The sequence below is a fragment of the Penicillium atrosanguineum genome (assembly GCF_028827265.1).
Source record: "Penicillium atrosanguineum strain IBT 20685 chromosome Unknown utg000001l_segment0_segment0, whole genome shotgun sequence".
Lineage (NCBI taxonomy): Eukaryota > Fungi > Ascomycota > Eurotiomycetes > Eurotiales > Aspergillaceae > Penicillium > Penicillium atrosanguineum.
In genome coordinates this window covers 134,574-150,273 of record NW_026623133.1, presented here as the reverse complement: position 1 = coordinate 150,273, position 15,700 = coordinate 134,574, and the positions used below count along the sequence as shown (strand labels likewise).

General features: G+C 51.1%; 9 protein-coding genes across 9 annotated transcripts; 3 read left to right on the top strand and 6 right to left on the bottom strand.

Annotated features, from left to right (window-relative positions):
- Positions 1-20: 20 nt before the first annotated feature.
- N7443_000056 (uncharacterized protein) lies at positions 21-446 on the bottom strand (the record flags this gene model as incomplete). Its single annotated transcript, XM_056880112.1, has 1 exon — positions 21-446. One exon carries the CDS (start codon positions 444-446, stop codon positions 21-23), a length of 426 nt encoding a protein of 141 aa, XP_056745350.1.
- A 265-nt stretch (positions 447-711) lies between these two features.
- N7443_000055 (uncharacterized protein) lies at positions 712-1,497 on the bottom strand (the record flags this gene model as incomplete). Its single annotated transcript, XM_056880111.1, has 2 exons — positions 712-1,170; positions 1,267-1,497. The coding sequence occupies 2 exons, from the start codon at positions 1,495-1,497 to the stop codon at positions 712-714; spliced, it is 690 nt and encodes a 229-aa protein (XP_056745349.1).
- Positions 1,498-2,861: 1,364 nt separating this feature from the next.
- Positions 2,862-3,742, top strand: N7443_000054 (uncharacterized protein; the record flags this gene model as incomplete). The annotated part of the gene is made up of 3 exons (XM_056880110.1): positions 2,862-2,975; positions 3,041-3,476; positions 3,528-3,742. The coding sequence occupies 3 exons, from the start codon at positions 2,862-2,864 to the stop codon at positions 3,740-3,742; spliced, it is 765 nt and encodes a 254-aa protein (XP_056745348.1).
- Positions 3,743-4,199: 457 nt separating this feature from the next.
- Positions 4,200-6,172, bottom strand: N7443_000053 (putative phenol 2-monooxygenase; the record flags this gene model as incomplete). Its single annotated transcript, XM_056880109.1, has 5 exons — positions 4,200-4,279; positions 4,336-4,452; positions 4,503-4,677; positions 4,730-5,611; positions 5,663-6,172. 5 exons carry the CDS (start codon positions 6,170-6,172, stop codon positions 4,200-4,202), a joined length of 1,764 nt encoding a protein of 587 aa, XP_056745347.1.
- Positions 6,173-6,606: 434 nt separating this feature from the next.
- sitA (TOR signaling pathway phosphatase SitA) lies at positions 6,607-7,923 on the bottom strand (the record flags this gene model as incomplete). Its single annotated transcript, XM_056880108.1, has 4 exons — positions 6,607-6,896; positions 6,953-7,284; positions 7,340-7,718; positions 7,770-7,923. The coding sequence occupies 4 exons, from the start codon at positions 7,921-7,923 to the stop codon at positions 6,607-6,609; spliced, it is 1,155 nt and encodes a 384-aa protein (XP_056745346.1).
- Positions 7,924-8,175: 252 nt separating this feature from the next.
- N7443_000051 (Formyltetrahydrofolate deformylase) lies at positions 8,176-8,764 on the bottom strand (the record flags this gene model as incomplete). The annotated part of the gene is made up of 2 exons (XM_056880107.1): positions 8,176-8,428; positions 8,586-8,764. The coding sequence occupies 2 exons, from the start codon at positions 8,762-8,764 to the stop codon at positions 8,176-8,178; spliced, it is 432 nt and encodes a 143-aa protein (XP_056745345.1).
- A 443-nt stretch (positions 8,765-9,207) lies between these two features.
- Positions 9,208-9,822, top strand: N7443_000050 (carboxymuconolactone decarboxylase family protein; the record flags this gene model as incomplete). Its single annotated transcript, XM_056880106.1, has 1 exon — positions 9,208-9,822. The coding sequence occupies one exon, from the start codon at positions 9,208-9,210 to the stop codon at positions 9,820-9,822; it is 615 nt and encodes a 204-aa protein (XP_056745344.1).
- A 1,276-nt stretch (positions 9,823-11,098) lies between these two features.
- Positions 11,099-12,727, bottom strand: cbhB (putative 1,4-beta-D-glucan-cellobiohydrolyase; the record flags this gene model as incomplete). The annotated part of the gene is made up of 1 exon (XM_056880105.1): positions 11,099-12,727. The coding sequence occupies one exon, from the start codon at positions 12,725-12,727 to the stop codon at positions 11,099-11,101; it is 1,629 nt and encodes a 542-aa protein (XP_056745343.1).
- Positions 12,728-13,675: 948 nt separating this feature from the next.
- On the top strand, positions 13,676-14,539 carry N7443_000048 (formyltetrahydrofolate deformylase; the record flags this gene model as incomplete). The annotated part of the gene is made up of 1 exon (XM_056880104.1): positions 13,676-14,539. One exon carries the CDS (start codon positions 13,676-13,678, stop codon positions 14,537-14,539), a length of 864 nt encoding a protein of 287 aa, XP_056745342.1.
- Positions 14,540-15,700: the final 1,161 nt, after the last annotated feature.

Genomic DNA, 15,700 nt, shown 5'->3' with positions numbered 1-15,700 from the left:
GCGTCTCCATAGCCAACGGCCTATCCGGCCGGTGAGGTTAGGATTGCATGATCCGATAGCGTACATGTGATGCCATCGTCGCGGAACATGGTACGACACGAGATAAGGGAGCTGTCGAGGTATTCAGCGTGCCAGACGTTCTTCAGAATGATAGGACAAATGACCTGATCGTCCTTTCCGATCGTGGTAAGTCGGGTGGTGCCAAGGCCTTGTGTGTAGAAGCGCTTGCCGTTGGCAGCCTTCACAGGGACTCTGCAAGGTGAATACTCGACAAAAACGTGATAATTGGGCATCATATGGTATGAAGCGCCCGAATCAAGCATCCAGCGAAGTGGGTTGATGCTTGCATTCGCGGTTGAAAGGGTGGAGATGTCGATCTCTAGCGTATTGGCCTGTGGAGGAGTCGGTTTGTCCAACAGCTTGTTAAATGCCATGATGTCCTCCATTGACACGATAGAATCGACCCGTACGGTCGCAGTGTTGATGAAAATATCCTCAGGGCTTTGTGGAAGCTCTGCGGTCGTATTTGCCGTACTGGTTCCCTTATTGAAGGACTTGCCAGCATTTGCGGGATTGAGGAAGCAGTGCTCAGAAGAATGTGCCGACTTTCTATCACGGTAAGTGCAGAACTATTTGCTTCGTCCACCACCCCCCTGATTGTTCGTTTGTTGATCCTGCTGAGCTTGTTGACCTTGCTGGCGACCAGATTGGTTAATTTGTTGTTTCTGTCGGCCACTGGACTGCTGGGAGGACTGCTGAGAGGACTGGGACTGCTGCTGCTGCTGCTGCTGCTGGCCACCCTGTTGGCCGCCCCTTCTTAGTAATATTGGAAGAAAGGGTAGGGTGCTGCTTGATATTGTTATAGCGCTGGTCTTCCGCGGTGCCAAAGTCAGCAAAGACGTTCTCCATAAGTCTGTCATCCTTCAGGTCGAATTTGTGGACGCCCTGAAGCCATACAATAGTATCAGGGTGGTTACCCACAGCCCGGACGAACATGGAGTATTGGATGGCTATAGAAAGAGACTCTTCGCCTAGGGCTTCGTCTACTTCCACGTAGGCTCGCTGCCAGTTAGCAATGAACTGAGCGCTTTGGTGACCTGCTTTGTAGACGGTAGACTCGAGTTTGGCCCACTTGGTGGCGATGGTCTGCTGTGTGGGACGACCGTACAGCTATTCAATGATCCTAAAGGCTTCGTATGCGTCTTCAGTCTGTTTGAAATGCTGAATGGGGTCATAGTCGAGACAGGAGATAAAGATGTCCAGCACAGTGTACATGAGAGCTTCCCACTCTTCAAGTTCCTTGTTGGGTTCATCAAAATGGACTCGAACGAACTCAAGAAGCTCGTCCTCGGTGATAGAATTAGGCAGTATGGTAGCAGGCTCATCACCGTCTGTGTCATGAGTGCGAGGGCTCGTGCCCAAATATGTGGTACGTGGTTGACGCCGATGCTCACGCAATACCCTTTTGTTGTTTTCCCTAGCGATATGATCACGCATGGTGCGCTCGCGTGGGGTAGGACGATGGGAAGTGAATTCAGGACGATGCTCACCGATGAGAATCTCCCAGTGGCGTACGCTGCGAGACTTGAGTGCTCGCTTGAGCTTGAACAGCCAGTTTGAGTAGTTTTGGGAGCCCTAAAGCTTGCCCACGCGGTCAGCGATCTTGCCGTAGTCGTCAGTAGCCATTTTTGCCACAGAGAGATGCAAGAGGGATCGGATGAAGATACCTGAATAAAGGACTTGGATGGAAAATGGATGAAAAAAATGCCTCTGATTGAGGTCGTTTGTTGACGAAAGCCCTCACTCGACACTCGCGGCGGCGAGGTCGGCGACGGCGAGGTGAAAGCACTGGTGAGGAGTGTTGGACTATAGTTAAACAGCCTCAACAGAGCAGAGAGCTCATAACCTATGAAGAAGGAAGGAGGAAAAGAGAGAGATGTAGATTCTAGAGATGGAAGCTATGGAACTAGATCTATCATGGAGGCTGAGGCAAGGATGCGGTGAAGAGGGGCAGAATCTCATTCGCTGCGAATAGTATACAACCAATCAACGATGTCTGAAGCTCTGTTTTTGTATTACACCTGAGTCTGGCCATTTATAGTTAGGGCATTCTAGATTACACATGTAATAAACATGACGGATAATTGTATCTCCGTTCCACCGCAGTATTCATACGGACAGAATACCTTAGGCGTAAGCAACAGCTTCTACATAAGGATAGACATGGGAAATCATCTACCCAATTCATTCCAGTTGTCACTATACTCCTTGATTCATAATGCCGTATTAAGTACAGTCCATACGGCCTTAGTTGGGAAAACTGTACGGCCTCATTTAGGATTGTTGCATTCAGGATTGCCCGTACGGCCTCGCCGTCTCACCCGGGACATTTGCGATCTCCGTTAGGACGACCTCTGCTACGTGCTGGTTGTGTGTGTGGTCCGTTGGTTGTTGTTGTCCGGTCTGCATTGTCAGACAGCCATCGAGCCATCCCCACTTCAATATGAAGTACTTTTGGATGGCCTAATGACCTTCATTTTCTTGAGGTGTTCTATACTTCTTTTCCATCCCTAACCCCGGCCCAACTAGAACAGTCGATGGAGCGAGATGACGCCAAAATAAAAGATTTGAACATGCCTGATCCTCCAGCGGAGTAGTTTGGCACTAAAGAAGTATAGAGTTCTACATTTGTTAGCTTTTGGTCCTCGAGGATTGATAGCAGGCAGTCGCTCCTTCTCTTTGGGCAACTGCCTGCTCCCTCCTGTAAACTTGCCGCAGATAGTGTCTTTTCTCGTTTCCATCCTCGCTATCCCCATCTCGGCCATCACCAGGACGGGCGGCTGCAAACACACACACTAACCATGTCATCCGGAAATGTGAACTTGATCGAGGGCAAGAAAAGACCAGCTCTTGAGCAGGCCGGCGGGATTCAGAAAAAGCCAATGACTAATCCGAACACCAACCCACAAGAAATGGTAGAGTCCATTTCGCACCTCCCTCCCTTCGCATGAAAGATTTAACTAATTCACTTGTACTACAGCGTGACACCCAGATCGCTTACCACAGTTCAGTTGAGGATAAGGAAAACCCTCTTGACGCCTGTGTGAACAAAATGGTCAGGGAGGCGCCGTCGCTGCGCTACGATGCTGAGCAGAGAATAGCCGCTAACGAAGGCGGCTTCGGCCTTCTTGCGGAACTCCGTGAAATGAACGACAAGATCAATAGACTCGAATCTCATCGCCAGGGCCATCTGGACATCCGTCAAAGGGCCATTTCCACATGGGTGCGAGATGCGCTTAGCAAAGACACAGAACGCCGGAAGGAGGACATCCGCCGACTGAACAAGGACATTATCCACGGCGGCGATGTGCGTTCTGATGCCATGGTAGTCATTGAGCGCTACAAGAAAAGCAGCACCGAATGGCAATATTTCCGTACTCTGTATGGCCTCACCCCGGACAATGTGAACGATCTCGGTATTGTCTACAAATTCCCTTGATGCTCCTTTTATCGCTAATATGTTCTAGACCAACAGAAATGTTATAGATCTCTGCAGGCCTTGGATAGAGCGGCTTCTATCTTGCTCAAGAACGCTTGGACAAGCCTCCCTACTGAGGCGATGGGTAAGGAACGCGAGGATCTTGTCGCTATGCTGCTGGTGGAGAGATATGAAGAGTCTGAGAAGATGAGCAGCACTTTTATTGGCGGGAACGAGTCGTCTGTGGCTGAAGAGTATTTCTAGTCCTTCCAAAAAGCTCGATATTGCTATCCAATGAATCACATTCTAAGGAACAACCATCTTTTGATCACTTGTAGTCTTTCTTCTGACCAAAGCATCCTGACCACCAAGTGCGGAGGTAAGAGAGTCCAGAGAATCATAATCAACAATGGTTACTTTGACATGTGAGTCTAATTGACCTGATGCTACTGTTGGCGCAAGGGATGCCTTTGGCCCACCCAAAGAACATCATTTCTATATTTGCTTAATCCATGGCATGCTTATATAATGATGTTACTGAACAAAGCCGTTGTACAGATCAAACAAAATAGCGGTAAATCCGTTCACTTCAATGATACAATGCGGACGATGGCCGTCCTGCTAGATTTTATTTGCAAAAGGACTGGCAGGCCGATAGCTACCACCTGTACTTTCAGACGATGCCCAAGCTGCCTGTCATTCTTGCCGAGGGGTGACCAACCTACAGCTGTGACTTGAGGAATCCTCCGAAGAATTTGCCAATTTGAGGGTAGTCATTGATACTCACCACAGCGGAGACGTCTGTGGCAGGGAGTTAGTATGAATCATGGAACCGGATGTTGAAGAGAGCCACTCACATTGGTCGGGACGGACGATGATAAGGGCGCCTTGTAGTGGATCAATGCCCAAGAATTGATAAGCATGACCGTGGCCCTCGTTGTAGCTCTTGTCGTCGTAGTAGATTTTGTGCAAGTCTGATGCAGGTTAGAATATATCCAAAGTTCATCGAGACAAGAAGACTGACCTCTCGTCTGGTTTTGGCCGGTCACTGGATAGAAATGTTCCGGGATCTGTTCCAGTTCAACATCGTGACGTGTTCCATGTCCCACAACAATCGTTTCGATCAAGCTGTCGACATCTCGAGAGCTTGGCGTGAAGGTGTGGATTGGTCCCTGCGGCGAGGAAAGATATTCTCCGAGCTATAAGATTTATTAGAAATTATCTGACCCATTTGAAGAGAGTACAACTTACAGAGTTCAATTTGCTCCGATTATCTGCGATGGTCAAATCTCCCGCAAAAACCATGATGCGCCATCGGCCATCGGATTTGAGGGACTTCATGAGTTGCTGAGGCTTGGAGTCGCAGAATCGGACAACTTGTGCGCTGGGTAGTCTCATGCCAACAACGACATTCGCAAGCTGAGTAGACTCCATGGATGCTGTGATTAGTGAGACTTCATATTTGGCTGTCAGACCGGCAGTGTATTTGCCGGACTGAATGAAACCCCGTTGGAACTCGGCAGGGGTAGTTTTGGCCCCGGAAGAAAAGAGCTTAGAGAAATACCGGTCGAAATCAATTAGATCACTGGCTACCTTTTGTCTCTCTAGGACATAGGTTTCTAGAAGAGATGGAGTGGCCAGGCCAGTCAAAACCTCGCCCAACTTCCAGCCAATGTTGTACCCGTCCTGCAAGCTGACATTCATTCCTTGACCAGCCTTGGGGGAATGGGTATGGCAGGCATCGCCAGCCAGGAAGACTCGATGATCTCTGTGGAAGCAGTCAGCCTGACGCTGACCGATGGAGTACGCTGACCACCATACGGTCTCGGCGAAGTCAACCTTGTATGGATGGAAGATAGCCTGCGCTTGTTCTTGTAGGCTCTCCAAGGTCACATCCTTAGGATTGGTTCCCGGTGCAAGTTCGATATAGAAGCGCGTCAAGTTTATGTTCTCACCCTCGCGGGGGATGATCAGGATATTCCCAGCCTTTGAGCGAAGAGTGGACTTTTTGCGAATATCTGGGAAGTTTGTTCGGGGAACCATATCCATTACACCCCAGACGGCGTCGCTGCTATCACCGATCATTTTATAACCCAGCGCCTTGCGGACAACGCTGTGGGCACCATCGCACGCCTATATAACGTGTAAGTATACATTCAAGAGTTATCTTTCAATGTCACATACAAGAGCATATTTTGCGGCAAAGGTTTCAACCTTTCCGTCTTTCTCTGCAGTTACCTTGACTGGATAAGCATCCGGGTCCGAGGCAGAGGCGCTGTCGACTTCGACATCGGTAACATTGTATCCATAGTTGATCTGTTGGTCGTTGTACTTTTGCATGAGCTCAATGAGAAGCCCATTGATGCGAGCCTGGTTTAAGATGACGTGTGGCTGGTGTGATAGACCTGGCTGTGTATCCGCTGTGCGTCCTGTACGCTTGATGGCGCCAGTGCCATCATCCGCCCAAAAGTTCACCTCGAGGACGTGATAGGCTTCTCGTAAAAGCTCCTCACCAACGCCGAAACTCTCGAAAATCTCAACAGTACGGCATTGCACGCCATCTGCCTGTCCCATCTTCATAGGACCGTCGCGCCGTTCCAGCACCTTGCATCGAATACCATAACGAGCCAGCCAAGTGGCCGCGCAAAGACCGGCTGAGCCGCTGCCACAGATGAGAACATCGACTTTTTCCATTTCTGCGATGAGAAGAAATATCTGAACTCTGTCCGTGCGCCGATTCCCCGCGGGGGGCATCTTTTATGGAAGCTCGGGATGCAACCCGAGCACAGTTCGGGATCAGCTCCGGGCGCGGATCCGCCACCACGGCAGTCTGTCGGCAGCGAGATACCCCAGAGTCGGAACAGTCTGAATGCCTTGTCGAGTGAATTTTGGCAGTGGGCCTTCGGATGTTCGGGTCCGGGGCCTCCTAACCTCGGAGAGCCGGAAGATGGAGTCAAGATGGGATTGTGGCTGGGCCGTGGTCTTTTCTACGTCAACTTCTACATCTACATCTACATATTCACATCAAGTATCGACATCCCATCATTTCGTGTCTAAAATTCATTATGTAATGCTCATCATTTCCCAGAACCAAAACGCCGGCGCCCGTGCAAAGCTTGCGAACCATCTTACAAAAAGTACTCGCTGCGACCTGGCCGCGAGGTGGGCACATGTCGTTGATCGTCACTGACAGCACTGAATAGCTTGAAGGTCGGCTTGAGGTCATCACCGATTTCGCAGACCGAGGCCAAATTACCACATCTGTAGCAGTAGTTAGGCGCACTCCACACAGTGACGACGTTTTGGTTAGAAAAGTGATATTTATAGCCCTCGTTCACCAGCTGATGAGCGCGAGCAATCAATGAGAGGTCGTTGACATGGCAGAACTCGTCTGCGACACGATCGCCGAAGAGCCATCCTGTGAGATTTCATGTCAGTCTGGAGTTTCGACATAGATCGCACGGATCGTCTTACCTGCTCCGCGAGGGCTGACTGCCCACGTTTCCACGTCATCGGGATCGGACCACACCAGATCGCAGAATGCACCCTCGTGCGGGATTTCTTGTGCACGAGCAACCACGCGGACCTGGTCCAGAGTCCGGATCTCCGGGCTCAGTCCACCATGGACACAAAGGACCTTGCCATCAATGATGGCGCCCAGGGTCATGAAATCGAAAACCTGGCAGCATGCCTTCCATACCGAAGCACTGCCGTATTTTTGGAAGCATTCCTCGTAGAAACCATAGACTTGTGTGATCTGGCGGGATTCGTGGTTGCCACGGACTAACGTGACCCGATCAGGATACCTAAGAAGGGGTGATGTCAGTCTCGGTCGATGTACCTGTGGGATCCGGCACTCACTTCGCCTTGAGACAGAGCAATAATGTCAAGGTCTCCAAACTGAAATATCCCCGATCCACGTAATCACCCAGGAAAACAAAGTTGCGGTTCACATGAGCCTCCGATGCCTGGCTGGGCTGAGTCTCCTCCTCGTCCCCGTCCTCGTCCTCGTTGGCACCGTTGGGTCCTCTTAACTTCTTCCGGATCTTAGGGTCTGTGATGGTAGATGGGGGTTCGATATCGGTCGAGGAGATGACGGAGGGGGAGGTTTTCGGGGCGTCGGGTTGCGAGCCATCGGGCATCCCACCAGAAACGCGAAAGAGCTCGAGAAGGTCGTAGAACTGGCCGTGGATATCACCACAGATGGTCACGGGGGTGGAGACGGGTTGAATGTTCGATTCTAGCACATGCAGTCAGTACCAGCAGGAAAGCCGTCGCGAGGCCAGCTTACCCTCCATCATATACTCCTTGACCATCTCACAGAGCTGCTTCATGTGGGCCTCGGACAGATATTTGCAGTCCTTGGCAGCCTCGAGCCACTCATCAGGGCCGGCATTGCGCTTCAACTTGGCGGGTCCCGGCTGAGGGACCTTGCTGTCGGTCATGGCGAGTAATTGGGGAAGGGGAAAAAGGTGAGAAGAGAACGGAGAAAGAGGGCGGGGAACTTGCACCCTTGGCGGGACTCGGACGCCGCACGGGGCGACATTTGCAGATAATTGAAGTCACATTTACTTGGATCCCTTTAGTCGAACTTCTGATCCTCTGATCCTCTGATCTTCTGGTCTTTCGATCTTTCTGTGATCTTACATCTTTGTGATCTATGGCCATCCAACATCGCGTTGCGCTATGTGCTGTGTTCAATCTTCTAAATCCCGTAGCGTGCCTAGGTGCCTAGGTACACATTTGACCCTCATGCTCAGGAACTCTGTGATAACGATAATATCCACACAAGGCTCCGACTGCTCTATTATGAACATTGGGCCGGCGTGGTAGACGACCCTCGGCTCAGCAGCACGCAGTTCAACTGCCACCTTCTGCATCGCCCAAAACCGACCGTCGTTTGCGCCCATAAACAAAGCAGTCGCGGATGTAGTATACACAGAGAGCTCACTGTGTGCGCTGATCAGTCTAGGCTCTGCGATTCGATTCTGGGGCGAGTTAGTGTCGCAGGCGATGATCCTCGCGACCGGGGAAAGAAGAGAAGAGAAGAGAAGTGGAAAGGAGGAGACCAGATCAGAGGCCAGCACGACCACATTAATCTACTCACCGCTCGGCAAGCGACGGCCAGGAACCACAGCTATCGCTCGAGGCGATAGCCCTGGTTCTCCTGGCGAGGGAGGAGGGAGTCGACAAAGCGATCCCAGAGTTGCTAACCACCACCACAGGAGCTGCACGGTCGGTGCTGCCCTTCAAGCAATACAAGTTGTCGACGCCATTCTTGGTCATCACCAAGGACTCGACTGCCAGCTGTGTAAGGGGAAAGTCAGAGTGTCCTTGTTGCTATACAGATGTCTCGATCAGGTGCGGGGAGAGCGTAGCTTCGACATCGAAAGATGGCACGCGCAGGATATGTTCAACCAGGCGCACAACCGATCTGGGTTGACTCAATATAGAGACGAACGGTGGACTCGGCGAAACATAGAGCGCGTCGGCATTGAGGACCTTTAATGAAGTTCTAGTTCCCGGGGGAATGTGCTGTTGCTGGACTGCACGGCAGATGCCTTATCCGCTCGGGCAGCTTCTCCGGCAGCGACAACCGCTCGGTTCGTACCATCCCCACGCCGTAGCCGTGGGGTAGCACGAGATCTTCCTTGATGTATGCTGCACGCAGACTCATTAGATTCCCACCTTCTACGATCTCATCCTTAAGCAAAATCCAAACCCGCACCATGCGTCTACCTTACGCTCCCTCCACCCCGCCGGCCGATGCGCCTGCCGACACCGCGGACATCTATACCCGCATCGCGGCGCGTCGAAACCCACGTCCCTTGATTCCCCTCGATTTGTCTCTGTTGCACAGCCCACCGGTGGCAGACGGCTGGAACAGCTTCCTCGGGGCGATCCGCACCCGCACGATCGTCGATATCGGAATTCTAGAACTGGCGGTTTGTCGCGTGGCCGTGCTCAATCACGCTGTATATGAGTGGAACGCTCATGCGCCGCTGGCCTTGAAGGGGGGAATCAAGCCCGAAGAACTTCAGGTTGCTCGGACCTTGCCCTCGACAACCGAAGGAGACCTCGCCCAACTAGAGAGCAGTGCACTCACACCGCAGCAGCGTGCGGTCCTGCGTTACACCGATCAAATGACCGTTTCTGTCAAAGTCCAGGACGATGTCTTTGCACAGCTTCAGACCGTTGGTTTCAACGACCGTGAGATTGTCGAGCTCACGACCGGTATTGCCGGATACAATTGTGTGAGCCGTTTCCTGGTCGCCCTGGATGTGGGCGAGAACAATGAGCGCGAAATGAAGAGCGTCGAAGAATTGGTCGCTGCCTTGCAGTAGTGGAACTACAAGGACACCCGTGAGTTGCCGGGTCGAAGGAGAATTGATGTACATATCCTCTTTGAGCTTAGCAGGCCACGGCTACACATAGTGGAGTGCTGTTCGTGCTTAAAAATTTCCACCACATGATTCATGACGCCCCAGAATCTTTACAAAAGATATACCCGGTTTATCCGGCGGAAGTCTTAGCAGCTGGACACTACCACCGACAGATCAAACCAGACACGGACTTTGGCTGGAGTTGAGACTGTCGGTTATGAGGGTACCTGCAGGACGATGTAACTGCCCCGACCCGGTCAAGGCAAGAAATGACTCGAACACCCCAGGTAAGCCGAGCTTGCCCCCTCATTTGAGGCCTTGGGCGCTCGGCATCATTTTCCGAGCATAGTCCTACAAAAATGCGGAGCTCATTATCCAGCCAAAGCCCACTTGCCCCAAAGGGGATCTAATTAAATGGCGGAGACACTCGTAGGAGGATCAAAGAGATGCAAGTGGATATGGACAGGTAGTTCTGGTCTCCGGTTATTTTTCCAGGCCCAGTGAAAGATGTATCTGGAAGAATAGATACTTGCGGGGAAAGACATAGCATCACGTTCGAAGGATTGCGTAGGACCTACTCTATACCTATCAAAGAAGAGTTCGAGGCCACGTTAAATGCCGACCGGGTCCTCCCATCCATGAGAAAAAAAATGAAAATTTCTTCATGTAGCTCGGAACGGTTGATGGCTTACGTCGGCGGAGGTTCCTCCGCGTGGCGTCCCCTGCATGACTCCACACACTCGGCAAGACATTGCAGGCGGATGCAGGGATACGCCACGGGCGTCTGTTCGATCCGGAGTATCCCATGTGAGGACAGCACCCACCTAGGCATATTTGGCGCCCTGGCACTGCCTGTGGCTTGTGGTATGGTCCGATGAAGATTAAGACGCTGCAGTTGACTTCAATGACGAAGAAACAGAACTTGTATTTAACCTGTCGACGGCTCCAACTGTCAATTAAGTTTCTTGGTTCCAGGTACCTAGACAATACACAATATGTCCGATACAAGGATGCCCATTTCCGAAATGAAGTAGAAAGTCTAATCGATACTAGAAGCGATTGGGCTCGAAGGGAAGTCCGTAGCGAGAAGAACATTTAAAATTGATTAACTAAAACGACAGACTAATCTTCAACTAGAGTACCCTTTAGATTCGCGGGCAGTAACAAACTTTAATCCGTTCAAAACATCAGCTTCCAATTTGTCTTCTCTCATACCCACTCTGTCTGAAATGATCATTTACAGGCACTGTGAGTAATAAGCACTCTGCTCAGTGCAGGTGTACGGGCTGACACAAGTGGTTGCGCCAGTCCAGCTCATACCGCCACACTGTGCGTAATGAGCGGCACCGGTGCTGCTTGATCCGGTTGAGGTGGTGGTGCTTGTCGTCTTGGATGTCGTAGTGGTAGTGCCCGACGTCTTTGTGCTTGTCGTGGTTGTGGTCTTAGCTGTGCTAGAGCTGGAGCCGGAACTGCCCGAGTTGAAGGTAGAGCCCAGGGGGCCAACCTTGATATTCGAATAAATGACATACGCATTCGCGTCGTTGGTCTCCACATCTGTAGGGGCACCAGAGGAGATATCACAAGTGCCGCGTGCAGCTCCGGGCGTGGTCGAGGAATCGGTGGTCGGGTAGGTGCTGTCCAGCCAGAGCATGTTGGAGTTATGATCATCCCAGAGACTCATGACCAGAACCATACCATCTGCAAGCGCAGCGCCCATGCCTTCCAAGCCTCCATGAGTAGTGAACACATCTTCATCCCCAAATGCAGTCTTCTGAGCGTTACAGAAGTCCGTAGTGATCGAGTTGCCACTCACACCACTGATAGTGGACTGAGACTGTGGAATCACTTTTCCATTCTGGACATAGAAGCGTTTGATTTCACTCAGGGTGCCCGTACTAGTACCATCCTCCGTAATGAACTGAGTCACCACAGTGAAGGGAGAAGTAGTATCAACAATCTCACTCGGACCAAAGAACGAGTGATTACCCATACGGTAGGGGTTGAAATCACACCCATCGGGATCACAAGTACCGCCATAGCGATCAGTGCTGTATGTACCGCCGCAAGTATTTCCTTCACACATGACCTGAGTAGGAGTATCACAGGGGTGAGGAGTAAGAGCATTCGAGATCGAATTGGCTTCCCAGATATCCATCTCTGCGCAACAAGAGCCATGGTTACCAATGCCTGAATTGGCATCGTTGGTAGATGGCTCCCATCCCTCCACATTAGCCTGACCGTCGATGAACTTCAGGTCTCGCGGGCACTGAGAGTCGCAGTATCCGGTTCCGTATTTGGCACCAGCCTTGTTCGTGGGGAACCGGGCCATACCACCATCGGCATCCATTGACACGAAGTAAAGGGCGCCGTTGAGACCACATGGGAGGTTGGAGACATCCACATCAAAAGTGAATTCTTGACCAAGCAGATCAAACATCTGATAGGTACTATCATCTTCCATCATGTACAGACGGGAGCCAATATTCTTGCTGGATCCGGAGGTGACAAAGTTCACACGCAGCTCGTCACCACTGGTGGTTACACCGTAAGTGTCTTCGTAATTCGCGCCATCTACAGCACAGGCAGCAGCACAGGTCACATCGTCTGGACAGATCGAAGTGTCCCATTCATTGCCCGTGTAGCAGTTGGTATAGCCGCTAACAGTATGGACCCAACGCCAGTTCGCGTCGACGACGACTTGACCGGACACAGTAGAGCAGCTTCCATCGCTGGTGCACTTGGACCAAGTCAAGGATGGGTGTGTCTCAGCAAGTTGAGTGCCCACCTGTTGGGCCTGAGCAGCAGCCAGGAAGGCAGAAAAAAGAAGAGCATTCTTGTAGACTCGGTAAGAGAGAGCAGCAGCCATTTTTATCGAGTACTGTTCAAGTCGAACTTGACCTTGCAATGTTTTGGTACTTGGAACGATTGTTGAGAGACATTGGTTGTCAACGGCGGAACCCCTCTTATATCCATCCCAAGACGAAGCAGACATCTGAAACCGAAGACAGAGCTCATACTGCACGGATTCACGGTCCGTAGCCCCGTGATACTCGAGTAGGTAGTTATTCCCAACTCAGAAAGGCATTGAACACTCCGCGGACACGGAGGCAATCCCCAGATCCCACGGACATACTCCCAGACGAGATGCGATCACTTTCTGCGCTGCAACTCGGCCCCTCATACTTCAAAGAGAGCTGGCGCTGGGGTCTGTGCTCAATTGCAACCCTTTGCAGGTAAATGAGGCACCGCACTAGGGTGAACATTGCCCTGCATTGACCTTAGTCGGCGGCTAAATGGGTTTCATGATTCCAGCCTAATTCGTGAGGGATCCGATGATATATACCGGATCGGGCGATCCTGCATGATCCGTGCCAAGATCGTCAAATACCCGGTTCCCGCAGGCTGTCATCGGTAATTGCACCCTAGTAATTTGACTTGCAGGATTACCGCATTAGCGTGGCAGGTGATGCGGTTAAAGGGGGAAAGGGGCCGATCAAGAGTTCCTGGTTTCTTCAGGGGTGGCCGACCAGACGATGGACAAAAAAAACAAAGGAAAAAATACTTTTCGCAAAGTTTTTGAAAAGCTTTTCAACAAGCACGACTGGACTTGAAGTATCGAGAAGGAAAGGAGCATAGTATGCTTAAACCACTTAAGCTCGAAAACAACGTGCTGAGTGGGGCTTGGTTGGATGAGTCATCGCCGCGATCGGCGGGATGGTGGGATGGGATTTTCGGTTCCGTCCATGGTCCATTGTGAATTGTGAATTGTCAATTGTTCTAGGGATTCAACACCCACTCTCTGCTCAATTTCAACATGGCTCCCAGCTTCATTCTCACCCTTTCGGGCCCCGATCGCCCCGGCATCGTTCACGCCGTGACGGCCTTCCTCGTCCAGCACAACCTCAACATCATTGATTCCTCGCAGTTCGGCGATTCCACCTCTCAGCGCTTCTTCATGCGCATGCAGTTTGCGCCCGCTACTAGCAGCGAAGAAGTGCCTGAGCTTGAGAAGCTGCAGGCCGCCTTTGAGCCTACTGCCCAGTCCTTCTCGATGGACTTTGAGATCCACCCCACCACCCAGAAGCCTCGCGTGCTCATCATGGTCTCCAAAATCGGCCACTGTCTCAACGACCTCCTCTTCCGCCAGTCTAATGGTCAGCTGAACATTGAGGTGCCTCTCATCATCTCCAACCACCCTGACTTTGCGACTCTCGCGGCCACCTACAACATCCCCTTCCTCCACCTCCCCGTCACTGCCGATACCAAGGCCCAGCAGGAGACCAAGGTGCTGGAGTTGGTACGTGAGCACAACATTGATCTGGTTGTGCTGGCTCGCTACATGCAGGTCCTGTCTCCTAAGCTGTGCGAGGCCATGTCCGGGCGCATCATCAACATCCACCACAGCTTCCTGCCTTCCTTCAAGGGCGCCAAGCCCTACCACCAGGCCCATGATCGCGGCGTGAAGATCATTGGTGCCACCGCCCATTTCGTCACCAGTGATCTTGACGAGGGCCCTATCATCGAGCAGAACGTCACTCGGGTCAACCACGGCTTGAGCCCCAAGGAGCTGACTCACGCCGGTAGCAACGTTGAAAGCAATGTGCTCGCCACGGCTGTGAAGTATGTTTCCGAGCGGCGGGTTCTGCTCAATGGACACAAGACTGTTGTGTTCAACTAAATATAATCGAATCTCGGTCTGCATACGTGCCCAAACTTCGCGTTCGCCTGCACAGCGATTCTGTTTTGGTATCTCTTTGTTTCAAAGATATATATAGAGATTTGGGAAAATTAAGGACGAAAATATATAGGTTCCAGGCCAAATAACCCAATTGATTCTATATCTATCTCTGACTGCGCAAATAGTGTAGTTCCTCAATTGAACTCCAGTAGCACTTGCTGCTACAGCGGGTGGCCCAAGGTACAGAGGCTACTAGACGTACCATTCATTGTCTACTCTGTCAGACGGGGCTTCCCTATTCTAGATGCCGCCGCTTCAATGAGGGCGCTCAGAGAGAGAAAGTGCTTGGACGCGAGCATCCGCACACGGTCACTAGTGTCAATAACCTTGGCTTATTGCTCTCCGGGCAAGGAAAATATGAAGAGGCGGAAGCGATGCATCAACGGGCGTTGGAAGGATATGAAGGGGTGCTTGGACGTCAGCATCCTAACACGCTCACCAGTGTCAATAACCTTGGCTTGGTGCTCTCCAGGAGAGGGAAATATGAGGAGGCAGAAGCGATGTATCGACGGGCACTAGATTGACATGTAGAGGTGTCTGGGCGTGAACATCCCGAAATAGTCACTACTTTCGATATTCTTTAGACTTCCTAGATCAACACCGCAAACCTGGTGAGGCCTCATAATGCCCCACTTGTATCTATAGCAATTACAGTAAGGGCAGCATACATGGAGATATAACATCTATGTTTGGTGATTCGTTTTGTAGCACTGTATACCCTCATAGTTCGATGTGGTCCCGAAGTACCTCTACTAGAGCTGGGTTTCCTTAGAGCGGGCCATCTCCTTGCGGGCAGGGTTATGGGGCGGCTGTTCCGTTGGGCGGCGGTGGTATTTTTCATACACCAAGTTACATGATTGTCCCTTTTCCGTGTATTCACCTTTCAGTACTTCTGTCTTATGTTCCTTTCTGCTGCCAAGAATTCCACCAAAACTGGTATATTCTCAGGTAAGATATTTTTGATGATGTCTAAAACCAATATAGGTAACTAGGTAGGTGAAATAAATCAAAATTATCCTTCCTATCCATCTCAGACGTTTTTGTGGATGATCTTGGCGTCATAATAGTAAACAGAAGATTTTCCTGTAGTACGTGCCATCC